The sequence below is a fragment of the Poecilia formosa genome, unplaced genomic scaffold, assembly GCF_000485575.1.
Source record: "Poecilia formosa unplaced genomic scaffold, Poecilia_formosa-5.1.2 Scaffold538, whole genome shotgun sequence".
Classification (NCBI taxonomy): domain Eukaryota; kingdom Metazoa; phylum Chordata; class Actinopteri; order Cyprinodontiformes; family Poeciliidae; genus Poecilia; species Poecilia formosa.
The window spans coordinates 140,972-155,406 of record NW_006800477.1 but is presented as its reverse complement, the minus strand read 5'-3'; the positions used below and the strand labels follow the sequence as shown (position 1 = coordinate 155,406).

The 14,435-nt window shown below is 38.9% G+C and overlaps 1 protein-coding gene across 1 annotated transcript in view; it reads right to left on the bottom strand.

The window, feature by feature from the left end:
- The window catches only part of LOC103129356 (netrin receptor UNC5D-like), a gene marked incomplete at its 3' end in the record, with an annotated part of 130,932 nt that extends 117,308 nt beyond the window's left edge, over positions 1-13,624 (bottom strand). The window contains exon 1 of the mRNA XM_016665010.1: positions 12,662-13,624. Coding sequence (XP_016520496.1) covers positions 12,662-12,746 — 85 coding nt within the window. The remainder of the gene's footprint in view (positions 1-12,661) is intronic.
- Between the last annotated feature and the right edge of the window lie 811 nt (positions 13,625-14,435).

Here is a 14,435-nt window from a genome sequence, read left to right as displayed (position 1 = left end):
CTGTTGCTTCTTTCCATGTTCAACTTGTCTTTGGAGTAATATTAGCAGGCTGGCCACTCCTGGGAAAGTTTATTACTGTCTATGTTCAGCATATATTACATTTTTATTTCAGTTTTCTAAAAAGTGTGGTTTATAAAAGTTGCATCATTATTTTTTCCCAAAGTATCAGCCTGCTTTGTTCCCTTAGTAAATTAATTCATCATTTTAAAACATAATGTGTGACAAAAAAGACCATAACCAAAGTAATATGTGAGGAGGCATTTACTGTTTCACAGCAACAGAATTGTTTAGCTTTTCAACAGAGTGAGAACATAGTGACACCGAAACACATTCAGCTCCAAGGTGATGCATCAGCTGATCCATTCTGAACAGTCTGTCAAAAAATAGTTCAGAATTGTTCGTTATAATTTTTATTGTTGCATTAGCTAAAATGTAAAATGATGAATAAACTAGTTACATGTCGTCTAAAAAGAGTAAGATCCTAACTACCAACTATATGCATTAAGGTGAGGAAAGTTAAAATCCTCCCATCAACGAGTGTTTGCTGCTCATTCCAATGATGAGGCTGGCAACAAGAGCAAGAAGTCCTGCAGGCAGGTACAGGACACAGAGAGCTGGGACTGCAGCTGGGCAGTCCATTCATCACCACCTGTCCTTCAGCACTGTTCTGTCCCGGTAGGCCTGCTGCTCCACCATGGATCAACATGGGACATGTTTGAACAGTTCACCCAAGGCCATGAAAGTTAGTGCAGCAGCAACATAACAGCATCAGGGTCGGCGTATCAAAGGAAATACAGCAGACCTCCAAGAAAAAGACCTGTGATCTATGCAGTGGGTTTTCAGCTTTTATGTTTCCTCTACGGCTTGCTATCCTGTCCACTTCCTCATTAATGGTTTAATGAACTGCTGCCCTTTATTTTGTCTGATTGTCCCTCCTGCATTACATTCAGGTGTAATAAGAAGTCACAGACAGATATCTGTCCATGCTCGCATTAGTGATGATGAAATATAACCTGCTGAGGTCTGGTAGGTTTTGTGTGTGGCTGCTGTGAATATAAGAGGTGTGACGAGACACAGCGGAACAGATCTGGTGATATTAAAATGCTGCACCATAAAGCAGATTGGTGATCCGCTGCTGACTTCATTTGGTGCAGCAGGAGCTCAATAGCAGCTCTGAATGAAAACAGGTGTCGACATCCTGTTGCATCTGTGTTTTGAGACTCTAATTTTGAAATAAGAATGGAAGTAGCTCTCAGGTAGCTCTGTTGTGTTTACGGAGTCGACTGAAGATCCTTAGCACTCCACTGAATCTTTTATCTGTCAACCTCTGCAGTATCCACTACAGAGAAGAATCACAGAGGCAGACAGGACAGCTGTGATTTCTGTTCACTATGTGAGAGCAGCACCATGGCTGGACATACAGCTGCAACAATGCTGAAGTATCAATGCAGCTCTGAGCGACGAAAGAGCCTCAATAACAACTTTTCAATAAGTCATCAAACCTGAGCTGGAAAACTCTACAATTGACAGAGGTTCTTTAATACAGTTTGAGATTTATAAAACTTCTATTATAACTTCTATTATATTTATGAAAGCAGACAACGGCAGCTCTGTCACCCCTAACAACATTAAAGACCTATTAAGGGTCATTCATCAGCATTTCTTCAACATAAAATGATGCCGAAAACATAAAGTTTCTTATTTTTCTTGTTTTTGCACAACCTGTGTTTTAATTATGTGGCTGGGCTGTAATTAAACTTGTCACTAAGAACATGGGAGACGGTTAGACTTCATGACAGCTGCAGAGGATTGGAGAAATTGTGCAATCAAAGAAACGGGTGAATTTTTGCCCAAAGACTAAACTAATGTGATGCAAGGCTTTTTAAAAATCATCTTTTTCTTAATAGTCGGTTGAAAATTTACTAACAGCAGAGCTCTACATGTTAGCCTCTAAAACAAAAGAGCCCAATTTTCACCAGTAATACACAGTGTAAACATGCCATCCAAAGTTGCTATGACAACCAATAAAAGCCATATAAAACCTGGTTGTTTTTTTTTTTTTTTTTTGTTTGTTTTTTTCTGGAAACAAAAGGAATCCCAAAGGTTTTGGATTCAAACTGATTCTACATCCAATTTTACAGCAAGTCATTGTGGAACAATTGACAATCTTTGGAGCATATCCCTACACTTCCATTAAGCTGCAATGTTTTCCATTGCACTCCAAGTTAAAAAAAATAAATAAATGATTAGTAACATGGAACGCACACAGTAAGGACAGTCTTAACCTTGGCTCTCCTTTGGTTGGACTTTGAGGGCTTCTCCTCTTCCAGTCTTTCAAAAAACCATTTACTTTGAGATCAGCTCAGATAGATTTCAACCAGGAGCCATACATCAACAGGGCATGTTTTTCGATAACATTATTGAACTCTCTCTAACTTGATAAGAAATGAGGCTGTGGCTCTCGGTTGACTGTGAACATACAGAGGCCTCACGCCGATCCTATCAAACACGGTTAGCCGTGTTGTTTTAATCAAGTTTCAAGGGAACTTGTGTGTGGGCTTCTTCACTGCGTCTTTGTGTGCATGCCGATCTAAATGTGGCCCCGTCCACACAGAGGCTTTTATAGTAGTCGGAGGTTTGCTAAACAGGACGGCCTCGTAAAACAGCCTTGTAAAAAGCTCATCTGCTGCCCACCATCTGTAAACACAGGTAGTAAGATATAGTGTGCAGACAGACAACTCTACATGTGGAGAGCATAAAAGCCTGCAAAGGGTCAGTGTGTGCGTGTGTGTGCGTGTGTGTGCCTTTCAGAAAATCTTTAATGAGTTTTCATTCACTGAGAGTGCGGCGTTGTTGTTTTTTTTTTTTTTTTTTTTTTTTTTTTTTTTTTTTTTTTGGGGGGGGGCCATGCCTTGAGGCTGTTTTTTATCAACTTTACAATGCTTCACTAAAAGTTAAGTCATTTTTTGATTACATTTTAAGACAATGTGTGTATGTTTATATAGTGTAGGTAAAAATCCTTTAATTCTGAGATGTTCATCTTATGCCTTCAAATACAAAATTAGTGCTTAGTATGCAGTTTATGTGATCACACAAACCATCATGTTCAAATTTAAACAATGACCTAAAGATGAATAAAAATTTAAATGGATGCTATAAAAGGCATGTAGTTTAATCCATTAATGTTTTTTTTTTGTTTTTTTTTTGTTTTTTTTTACAAAATCAATAATCATTGACAATGGTTTTATACAGTTCTTTACAAAAGTGTTCCTAATTGTTTAACTTTTTCATGTCAGACTGAAATACCTTTTATTGCTATTTTGGACAAACCAATGTTAAAGTAATACCAGGCTTAACGCATTTAAGTTTTTTATTTTTATCTCAAAAAGTGAACAGATCATATCATTGCCCTTCCACACCACAATTATCTCCTGTGTTGGTCTCATGCATAGAAAAGCAATAAATCACATGGCTGTTTATGGATCTAACACCACAAAATATAAAAAAGTAAAAGGGATGTAAACATTTTCACACACTATTTGAGAAAAAAGATTTAAGGTTTCAATCTTAGCAAATAAACACTTAAAAAGAAAGAACGTACAAAGATCCAAATAAATAAATGAACAAGTCAACATGTATTTTTCCCCAGTTTTTAGAATAATTATCTGAAAGGAAAGCCACTGAGCTGCGGCGTGAACGAGGCTGTGGAATGAAGACATGTGGCTCCAGGAGCACAGCTGATTGAATCTGCAGACTGAGATGGATGACGGGTATCTGCAGCTTTGTTCCATGATTTAGCGCTGTGACCGAATGGGCCGTCTCACCCCGCCCTGGTGGTGCTTCTCTCACATTTCTTGCAACAATCCTTAACAGATGTTTGCAGGGTCTTGGAGAAATCAGGCAACAGGGCCCTGGAATGTCATGTGTGATGCTATTTGTAAGTACCTCCTAAGTACTGGGGGACGAGGGTGGGGGCTGAACTAGTATAGCATTTTGCCTAGAAGGCAGGAAAGACTGGGAATAAATAAAGTGTTTTTTTACATTGAGACATGTAAAAAAATAACTTCCAAGAGAAAATGACAGTGAACACCTTGCAGTCATGGGGTTAAGAACCACAGCACGCACAAATAACTACAATCCACAAACACTTGAGACGGTTGCTAAACACCAAATATACCTTAAATGCAATATTATGCACAGTGTAAACTGTCTTTGTGCTACCACATGGGCTAACAGCAGTAGTCCATACAGAGAGCTCATCTCTGCTCTTGTGTGTTCAGCCAATCAGCACCAAGGTCAAATAAAGGCACTCCTGGATTGGCTGCTTTGCAAATGCCAGCTAATAGTGTTAAGTAATGTTGCAGCTCGGTATTTTGTCTCAAACATTTTCCACTCTGGGGGAAAAAAGTAAGCAAATAGGTCAATCCATAAAAACTGATTTGTAGACAAGGTGGGCTGCTCTGTAGGGTGTCCATGATACCAGTCATACAACTGGCCTGTTGGATGCACCTTTACCAGGTTTTAGACTTTTTGAGACTATTGTGAATGGAGTTTAAGACGTAAATCTCCACAGAAATGCACAAACTTTGCCCAGCCAACTGGTGCTAATTTTGCACTTACCCATGACAGATGTTGCTAGGTAACATCTGTCATCAGTACTTGTACCCCTTGTAACTATCAAGGGTATGTTGCTCAGTAACATACCCTTGTTAGTTAGTTAGCTAACAAGGCTAATATCTCTGAATCTTTTGAGATACTAGGTTGCTAGCCAACAATGGTAGCTAGCAAGAGTATATTGGCAGTGAATTACCAGTAGCCTTAACTGTCTCAAGTCAGAACTCAATGAAGAACTCAATCCAAAGGTTAGCCTGACAGAAAAGTCCATAGATATGCTAGATTAAATAATTCTGTTAAGACAAAATGTAAGACCTGTGATTAACATATTAAATGCTAACTTTAAAATTATATATTTAAAATTAATTTAAGACATTTTAAGGCCTTAATTTTAGATACATAAATGTAAGACTTCTTAAGGATCCAATGACGACATGTTTGCTGACGTTCATGCCCACATTGAATATAAATTTTTGTGAACCAGACAATCTGACGTGGTGATGGGTGGTTAAAAAAACAAAAATAAAAAAACCACAACACTTGAGAAAATGTAGGTCAGCTGGAACAGATGCTATTGCAGCATCCCACCGGGATATTGCAATAGTATACAGCAAAATATCATGCAGCCGTAGTTAAAATGAATAATCTTGTTAAGATTAAATGGGAAGAGTGATACACTGCCCAACATGAAACAGTCCACTAACATAAGATTTTATGTATTATCAAATTATGACTTTTTACATAACGTAAGAAATGTTTTTTTTTTCCCTGACAAGGCTGTATATATGGAAACGATATATATATATATATTTATAAAGTTTTTATATATTTTGTTTGAAACTTGTGTTTAATGTATGACACAACAAAACCAGACACAAGATCCTTAGTAAATTTATCTAAAATGAATCCTATAACTTGGGTTACCCCAGTGGCTGGGGGTTTGCCACCGATGTAGGAACTTAGATGCATCAGGCTTTCTGTAATGATTGCTGGGCTTGGGTCCAGAGAAATGACACCCCCAAATAACTTTTAGAAACCTGAATGGATGAGAGCCTTGTGGAATGGCAGAAACTTACAGATTCATATGTCATGATGAAGGCAGGGGGATAAAAAAAAAAAAAAGACCAGAATTTATAAGCACCATTCTGCCACGCGGCAGACTGAAAAACCCAATGAGCTGCGGGGCTGATTGCTGACTACATTAAGCCTCTTAGGCAGGATGCTGATGAATCTACTCGTTGAAACGTTAAGGTAATAGTCTTGACATAGCAAAGACATAACTCACTGACTGTACCTGAAAATTCCTACCGAACGAGAGCAATTCCAAGCAGCAGCAGGTCCAATATGAAAGAGGACTTTGCTTTTATTACCATCATCATTACTGTATATCATTTCTGAATGTACAGCCATTTGGTTTCATTTAAATGTAAATCTGGGCACTGAACTGCGCATGTTGTCCCCCCCCATCTATGGCAGCCCGACTATGATGATTCATTCTTGAATCTGCAGGCAGAATAAAAGACCCCCTTTGCTTTCTCTCAAGGAAAATAACAGATTTGACCTTTGTCTGTTTCACTGAAAGCCCTGTGAGCAGCAAAATAAAAAAAAAAAACCTTGATATATATATATGTTTTCTTTTTTTTGCAAGGAAAGTAAAAGTAGCCACATTTTGTCGTTTCTGACAATTTAAAAAAAAATGTTTTTGTTTTTTTTACTTAAAGGAGGAGGAAAGAGACATTGGGTTTGTGTGGCCGGGTCAGGGGCAAAGCAGGGACTGAGGCTGCAGCAGAGGCACAACGGAGGAGAACGCCATGGCAGGTCAGGCAGTGATGGTTATTTGAGCAACGTTTGACAAAAGTACACATCAGGAGTGGGGAAGATGCTGTATGCTAGGGATGCACTCATAAATCGGCCCCAATTTCCTTAATTTCAGGGAATCGGCAATGAGCATAAATTTGCATGTCAAACCAGAGATGAACTGATCTGATATTAGTATCTGTATCGGTTCCGATATTGGGGAAAAAAAAAAAAAAAAAAAATCCAGATTGGGTATTGGTTGATGTCATGATTTAGCTTGAATTATATTTACAATTTCTCATTCTGAACCATCTAAAAGAAAGTTTATTGCAGTTTATTTTTACATGTTTAACCACGGTAATCAATAAAGCCAATTATTTACATTAGCTGATTTACTCCTAGTTACACTGACTGAACAAATTAAAGTTCTGTTTTCACATATTTTGACCAAGCTTGTGAAGCTATTGGTGTATTTATGTGTGCTGTGCTTGTGCAGAATTATCAAATACATTTTTAATTAAGCACATTTATGTCCGTATTTAAAAAAAAACAAACAAAAAAAAAAAACGTCTTAAGTCAATTCAGCTGTTTTTCTGTAACAGATTGGTTGATGCATCGGTTGAAACATCAGCATTGAACAAAATCGGAATCTGCAGGGCAGGATTTTTATAAATGGGAAATTGGCTAGAAAACTGCAGCCGGTGCACCAATAACTGCTGAAGTTTATCAAATGAAGTGACACACATTCCAAGATGTAAGCAAATGCTACCATATTCAAATCTCACAAAATATATTGTGTTCGTAATCATTAGCACAACTTCCTGAGTAACTAATAAATGAACTGGATGACTTCAACACTCAAACTTGAATTAATCCCCTTGATTACTGCTCTTCTTATTCTACACAGAACCCACACTGCTGCTAAATCACACAGCACATAAATTAATCATCAAGCCCTAAATAAATGCACCTGCATGACAAGTGAAATCAACAAGAGCTTCAACGGGATTCAGGTTTCAAGAGATGTTACCAAAATACTCCCACAACCTCTGAGCATGTTCTGTTAGAGGGTCTTTACAAACAAAATCCGATTCCTTTATCAAAAGAGAGTCACGGCAGGGCTAAGAAAGATGTGCGTGTTCAGATAACCCCCCACGTGTTTCATCACAGCTGAGAGACATGAGGAGAGCTTTTTAAAGTGGCCCCCCCGGGCCGCACTATTCATGTGTTGCGCATGAAGGAGCCCTCATTCGTGACCCTTCGCGTAAGTCTCGTTTCAAGCCACCGGGGGCCCCGTTAACTTCGGCCATTGATCGTCGGGAGCTGAAGTCCTGCTGTGTGCGAGCTGGAGCTGTCAGGTCCTGCTGCAGCAGCAGACCACTACTGGCTGGACTCTGGTTGGTAGAGAGTGGGAATGACGCGAGTCGTGACATTTGTTTGGCCTTGTGTGACTGATGTCACATAGGAAGGAATGGTAAAACAAACGGTGTCACACGGTCCTGGACATGGAGAATTCCAGGTTAGTTTTTCAAAGTCAGTTTTTTTTTCTTTTTTCTTTTTGAGAATTTAGGATTCTAAATTTGGAAGTTTAGAATTTTGTTGCCTGAAAATTTTTGAAGCATTCTCAGACTGATCATAACCTCTGTATGACATAATATGAACTGTTACTTCAAGTTTCATCATGGCCTTTATTTACTCCTGCTGCCCCAGCAGACGGATCACCAGGCGCTACAGCTCATCCCTAAGCCTGTTCCAGTAAGCAATTAATTGTATGACTATAAAATGACCTCAATAATTTTCATTCTGATTATATTTTTTGAAGGGTAATTTTGTTTACAGACACATAATTTATTTATGCTGTCAGTTGCAAGTATCTGATCTCATCTCAGTTTTCTTTATTGCTTTTGGTTGTATTTTACGGATATTTACAATGTCTTCCATTTCCAGTGTGGAATGTTTTGTACTAAATTAAAGTGTATTAGTCTTTGAGAGGGCAAATTTGGGACAATTTATCATCCAGCAAAATTTATTACTATGACAGACCTAGCATCCACCAGTTCCTTTGTTTCATTTTGCTAATACATAGAAATAGAAAACATATGCAGCTGTGAATTTTATAAACATGGAGACAAATAAAAAAAACTGTTTTAATCTAAAATATTGTTTGTGGAATCGAAAAAATCTTGTCAGGCAAAAATTTTCAATATGCTTTTCCTACATTTGTATTATATTTAGCTTCTGGAAAATACAGACAACTTCTCTCAAATATGCAAGAATTCAAAATTCAAATCAAACTCGCTTAGCTACTAACGCTCTCTGAACTACTGAGAAAAAGATAAAAGAAAATTAAACTACTAAAGGTACAAACAGTTAAATTAGACAAAAACAGGACCAATAAAATGATTCAATGATGTCACAGTTCAGTAGAAATTGTGAATATTGAGTGTGTTAATTAGTGTTGCTCTAATTACAGATGTGTTTAAACCAAAATAATCCGTGTAGTCCTCACAAAAGCACACCAGAAATATGGACTGAATAAAATATTAAATAACCCATTCAATGATCTATAGTAATATAACGCTCCAGTATGAATATTTATGCTTTAAGACCAAAGATAGAGCTAGCTAATTTAAGAATTAGTTTAGACAAAATGGCAAACTTGTGTACTATGTGCTTCCAACACTATTTGGCAATGTGTAATACAGAACTTTACTTTGAGGGTTAGGGATAGAGTTAACCCTTTAGAGATAAATATATTAATAGAAGACTTCCAAAAGTAGCACAAAATCTGCTCAGTAGACCAGCTCAACATATGTTTGGTGTTTGATTCTAGCAGAGTTTGAAACTAACAGTTGCAGAATATGTTTTGCTTTACTTTTAAAGTATTTTTACATTCTTGCTGTTCTTATCATTGCTTAATTTGTCACACTTTACTGGATTGAAAACACTTTGGTCAAAGTCTGTTTCTATAAACTGGCATATTCTCTTTAGCTGCCTGAACTTCTGCACTATTTCCTTCACCATGGTTACTGGCTGGTGTCAGCCTTTTTTTATTCGTCTTAATAAGGATAAATGATAAGTCACACTTAGTCTTCTTTATTTATACATGAAGCCAAATGATTAAATACTAATTAAAATGAAAACAGTTTCATGCAACCAAGCACTAACGGGTTACGTTTTGTGGCATGGCTTCCTTCTGGAGGTGCATTCACTGACAAATCCGACATGTGAAACACTGTCAAACTGAATGTGAAGAAGGCAGTGAACACACCATCTGGCCTGAGTTCTCTGGAGCCACAACTTATTGATCTCTTTTCCCTTCTATGAGCTTTTTTGATGAAGACTCCTTTGGTATCAAGAGTCAGAGAATGACAGGAGTTCTAAGTACAGCTTATCGATGCAGCTCGCCTTGAAGTGCTTTTTTTGTTTTCTGGTGTTTCAATTTCAACCGCCACCATTAGTGGAAAAAACTAGACTTTACCATTCTGGTCAGAAGATGTATGAGAATTAAAAAAAGAAAGAAAATCTGTAGAAGAATGAAAATTGGTTTAGTGGAATGGCAAACCAGGGTTTCATTATGAGCCTTTTCACAAGGAGTTGAAAGAGGCGCTTCTTAAACTATGGGTCATCATTTACAAGGGTCATCGTAGTCCAGGTGATGACTGCTGATGACCTTCAAGGTATCTTGATGCTGACCACTTCTGCTCCTTTGATTATTCCTTTTATTCAGATTTTCCTGTCTTAAAGGCTCCTTTGCCTCACAAAAACTCTGAGCATTTTAATAGTTTCAATATCATCAGGCATAGCTCCATAATTTCATTTCCACCATAGAATTCAGAATGAGAAAATGAAACACACCCTGTAGGATCCCTCCATTCATCAAGAATCTCACATATGGCAACAAAAACACAAAGAAGCTGTTTTCACTTCATTCCTTTATGCCCCTGCTGTGCAAAGTACTAAATAACAAATATGTTTTACCTGCAAAAACGCTTTAATTTGATATTCATTAGGTCTGATTAGTGGAAGCAGGAAACTATTTTCTTCCACGCAGGTTTCTCTTTTCAAGTTCTACAGATATACAGCAGCAGCAGCAGCAGCAGCAGCAGCAGCTGGGCCGTGGCATTCCAGGAAATAAATATGAAGTTAGATAAGAATTTAAGGGATGCAGTTCCAAATGTTCTTTTCATTTTGTTTATTTGTTTGGAAAATTGAAGAGAGCATGTTCCCTGGAGACGAAATTATTCATCGGATTAACGATGATGAATCGATTATTGAAATAATCATCAACTAATTCAGTAGCTGATCAATCGTTAGCTCAGGTATGAAGCCACAAAAAGGCTATCTGATGAAAGAACAAAGACTCAGAGCAGAAAAGCCAAAACTGTGCAGAAAGTATATGCATTTTGCATTCAGCATAAAACAATCATCTTTTTGTCTGTAAATATGTTCTAGTCAGTTTTTTATTCACCTGGATCAAATTCTACAAAAGCAATAGCTATAATTAAGCACATTTTGCTATTCAAATATTAATAGGTAAATCAGAAAAATAAAAAGATAGGCAGATTATCCCTACACTGATTTGTTGAGAAGTCAAGCAGAAATTACCTTTTCACATGTTGATGTTAGGAGTACTTTTTAGATGTGTCCTCTGCTCCAATAATCAAAATGAAGCTGTTACTGCATTTCAGGTAATTTTTTTAGCCGATTAGTTGTCAGAATTATTCATTACTAAAATAATCGTTAGTTGCAGCCTTACGATCCGCTTTTAATGCAGGTGATGAGATGTAAACTTGGAAAAAACAACATGAAACTTTTGTAAAGATAATGAAAACCCTTTTTTTCTGCCGTTAGAAATCTGGATAAAACCTGAAAACGTTTCTGTTCTGTCGGAGTTTAAACACATTCCATGTTCAATCAATGTGTGGTACCTTTTTTTATTTTTTGGAATCAGTGTTTGCCATATTCCCAGAAAGAAAACCGGAAACCTGCATCTGCCAGCATAAGCCCACAAACCTTATTTTAAATTAAAAAATCTGCAGAAACGTCGGGTTTAACTGGATCAAGCAGTTATTATGGGCTTAGTCTCTGATTGTCGTTGCACAGCAGGAGGTGACAGCATGGCAGAACGATAAAAGCCACGCGATCCAACAGACTCCACATGTACAATGAAAAGGCGGGCGCTCTCCCTCTGTACGCTGCAACCTAAATACATCACAACAGCCAGTCCAACTTCATGAAGCAACTTTTCGGAGTGTTCATCCACAGAAGAAGCATCTCTGACAAACACCATGACTTCACCCTGTCGTCCTCTACAGCAGCACACAGAACGGGCCGGAGAGTCAGCAGCACGTAATACAGATGTGTAGGAGGCAGATTGGGGAATTTTACAGTCAGTACATCGGGAACAAAGAACCAAGAAGGTTTTGTTGTCGTTCTGCTCACAGAATTACAGGAAATGTATTTTGGTTTTATCTCAGTGCAGCAGCTTAGAGTCACTGAACACTCGGCTGTTTTGGTCTAAATCAGAAATGTTAGAGTCTTTTCTCTTTTTTTTTGTTTGAATGAAAAATGCAGCAACACGGTGTGTAGAGGAACTGAGCTTCATCACCTTTAGTGTGAACCAACATGCAGATCGTTTGCAAAAAGGTTTCATTTTATATCTGCAGCAAGCGCTCTTTAAAGGAACAACTGAAGGTGCATCTTGATCACATATTGTATGGTTTTTGCTGTATATATCTATCTTTCTAAAAAGAGGCACTTTTTTCTGGACAGATTTTTTGTGTTTTTTAACGCATCATGCCTGTTGCACAGGCGTGCCTGCATCAGCGGCCGCTCTCCTCCACGCAGCGTGCTCTCGATCTGATGGATTTATTTCAGAACAAGTGAAACAGGAGAATCAGCAGCGACCCCAGTGACAAACAAGCAGTTCCAGCGGCTGAAAGCGGAAGTTTTTAGCTTTCTGATTCAATAAGCTGCGCATCCTATGGGGGGATCAGGACGAACTACTGCAGCGCAAAGCAAAAGCAAAAAAAACAAAAAAACAAAAACAAAAAAAAACTCCAGAGGATGAATGAAAACGCACTCTGGTGGGTGCGTGTGCTCTTTGGAGTATTTACAACACCCCGGATCAATAACGTAACGTTTTCATTCAGGCGACAAGTGGTGCGCAACCAAGAGGGTTGGCACGCAGAAAACAGTCAGTGAGCGCAAAGTAACCATGCGTGCTTCATGGAGAGGAAGCTCCTACCTTTGGAGGTTACTGATGCCGGCCAGTAAAACCCACACAGGAGGCCCACGGCGAAGAGAAAACGTCCTTTTGTCCGCGCATCCATAGCTCCCCACTGATGCGCTATAGAGGTGACGGCTCTCCGGATCCCTCGCGTCTCCCTTCGTCTCCTCCTACTGCCGCTGCCGCTCCGGATTCCTCACGTAAAGCGGGCACAGAGGCAGTGTGACGGGCTGGCAGCAGAAAAACAATCAGGGGGACAAGTGGACGGCTGGCGGACTGGGCTGCCGGTCGAGGGGGAACAAGCATCTTCACTCCACTTTCGCCGTGCGTGCAGTGTGCGCGCAGCGGGAGAGACGTGCGCTCTCTGTTTACTCCCCCCTTTCAAAGCATCATCAGCACCGGAGCCTGCTGCGCTCCGACCAATGGCAGCGGGGGGAGGAGAGAGGAGGAGAGGTGGGCTCCGATCGCTCCAACACCTCTTCTTCTTCTTCTTCTTCTTCTTCTTACTGTAATGCAGCAGGCAGAGGTTCGCCGTTACGGTCAGGCAAAGAACAAAACACAACAGCTGACTTCACTGGAAGTTGCTTGATTAAAAATAAATAAATAAATGAGAACTCAGAGGAGGAGATTCCCATAATCTGAACTTGACCGGGTTGGTTCTAACCGGAGTCGAACCAAGGCAGCTGCTGTTTAGGGTTCAGAGGTCAGCAGTGGCACTTGGTTTTTTAAGCAGAACAGAGATTCTGCTACTTTTAACTCCTAAAAGTTTTCTATATGTGTTGAATAATAGAACACTATTTGTGTTCTGCTGCTTTGTGTCAATTAACAATTCCTACGCTGGAAGCAAGTTTGGTAAGAGGGGAAACGATGATTTCTACATAAAAATAAAGGAGCAATTCCTTCTTATTAAATTAACAAAGACAGATCACACCCTGGCTTGATTACTGCCTGAAATATGGGATTGAGAAATACATCAGTGGAGCCTTTTGGACTCTGAAAAAGGGAAGAAAAACACAGAACGGGTGACAAAGTTAATCTGGAAAGAGTCACAAAGTCATAAGGCTATGTAACCTTTGTGACTCCAATGAATTTAACTTTTTTTGTAAAGCACCTTCCTAAAGTAATGGCCTATGTCGTATTTTTTTTCTTCCCATTAGTGATTCTGGAAAATATAAATTAATAAATAAAAATAAAGATAAATAAATAATCACTTTTGGAAAAAAATGAGGGGACACATTCTGATGCAGTGATGGCATAGTTACTTGAAAACGTAATAGTTACTTTACTAACATGATAAAAAACTTGATTGTTGTCATGTTTCACACCGTGATGGTGGATCAAAATGCAGTAGGGCAAAGGTGTCGAATGGATGCTAGATTTAAAGAAAAAAGATTCATTATTCTTACAAAAATATGGGAATACAGGGAACCAGAAGAGAACAAAAACTGAAGATCCAGGGGAAAATACAGCGGGGAAGAAACAGGAAAATAACAAGAGGAACCAGTGAGAAAAGAGAGAAGAGGTGTATAAATACTGGGAGAGAGAAAGCTGGAAAAAGCTACCTGGGCTGATTAGGTAATGGGTTGCAGGTGTGATGGGAGCGAGAGAAAGATGAAAGAGAGACAGGACAAGCAACCATGCTAGTGGTGCCCAAAGTTGGTCCTGAAGGGTCGGCAACCAACCTTTTCAGCATGTCAATGTTCTTCTGATGAGCCATCATTTGATCCAGGTGCATTAAACCAGAGAGAAAATTAAAACATGCAGGATGCCGGCCCTGGAGGCCCGACTTTGG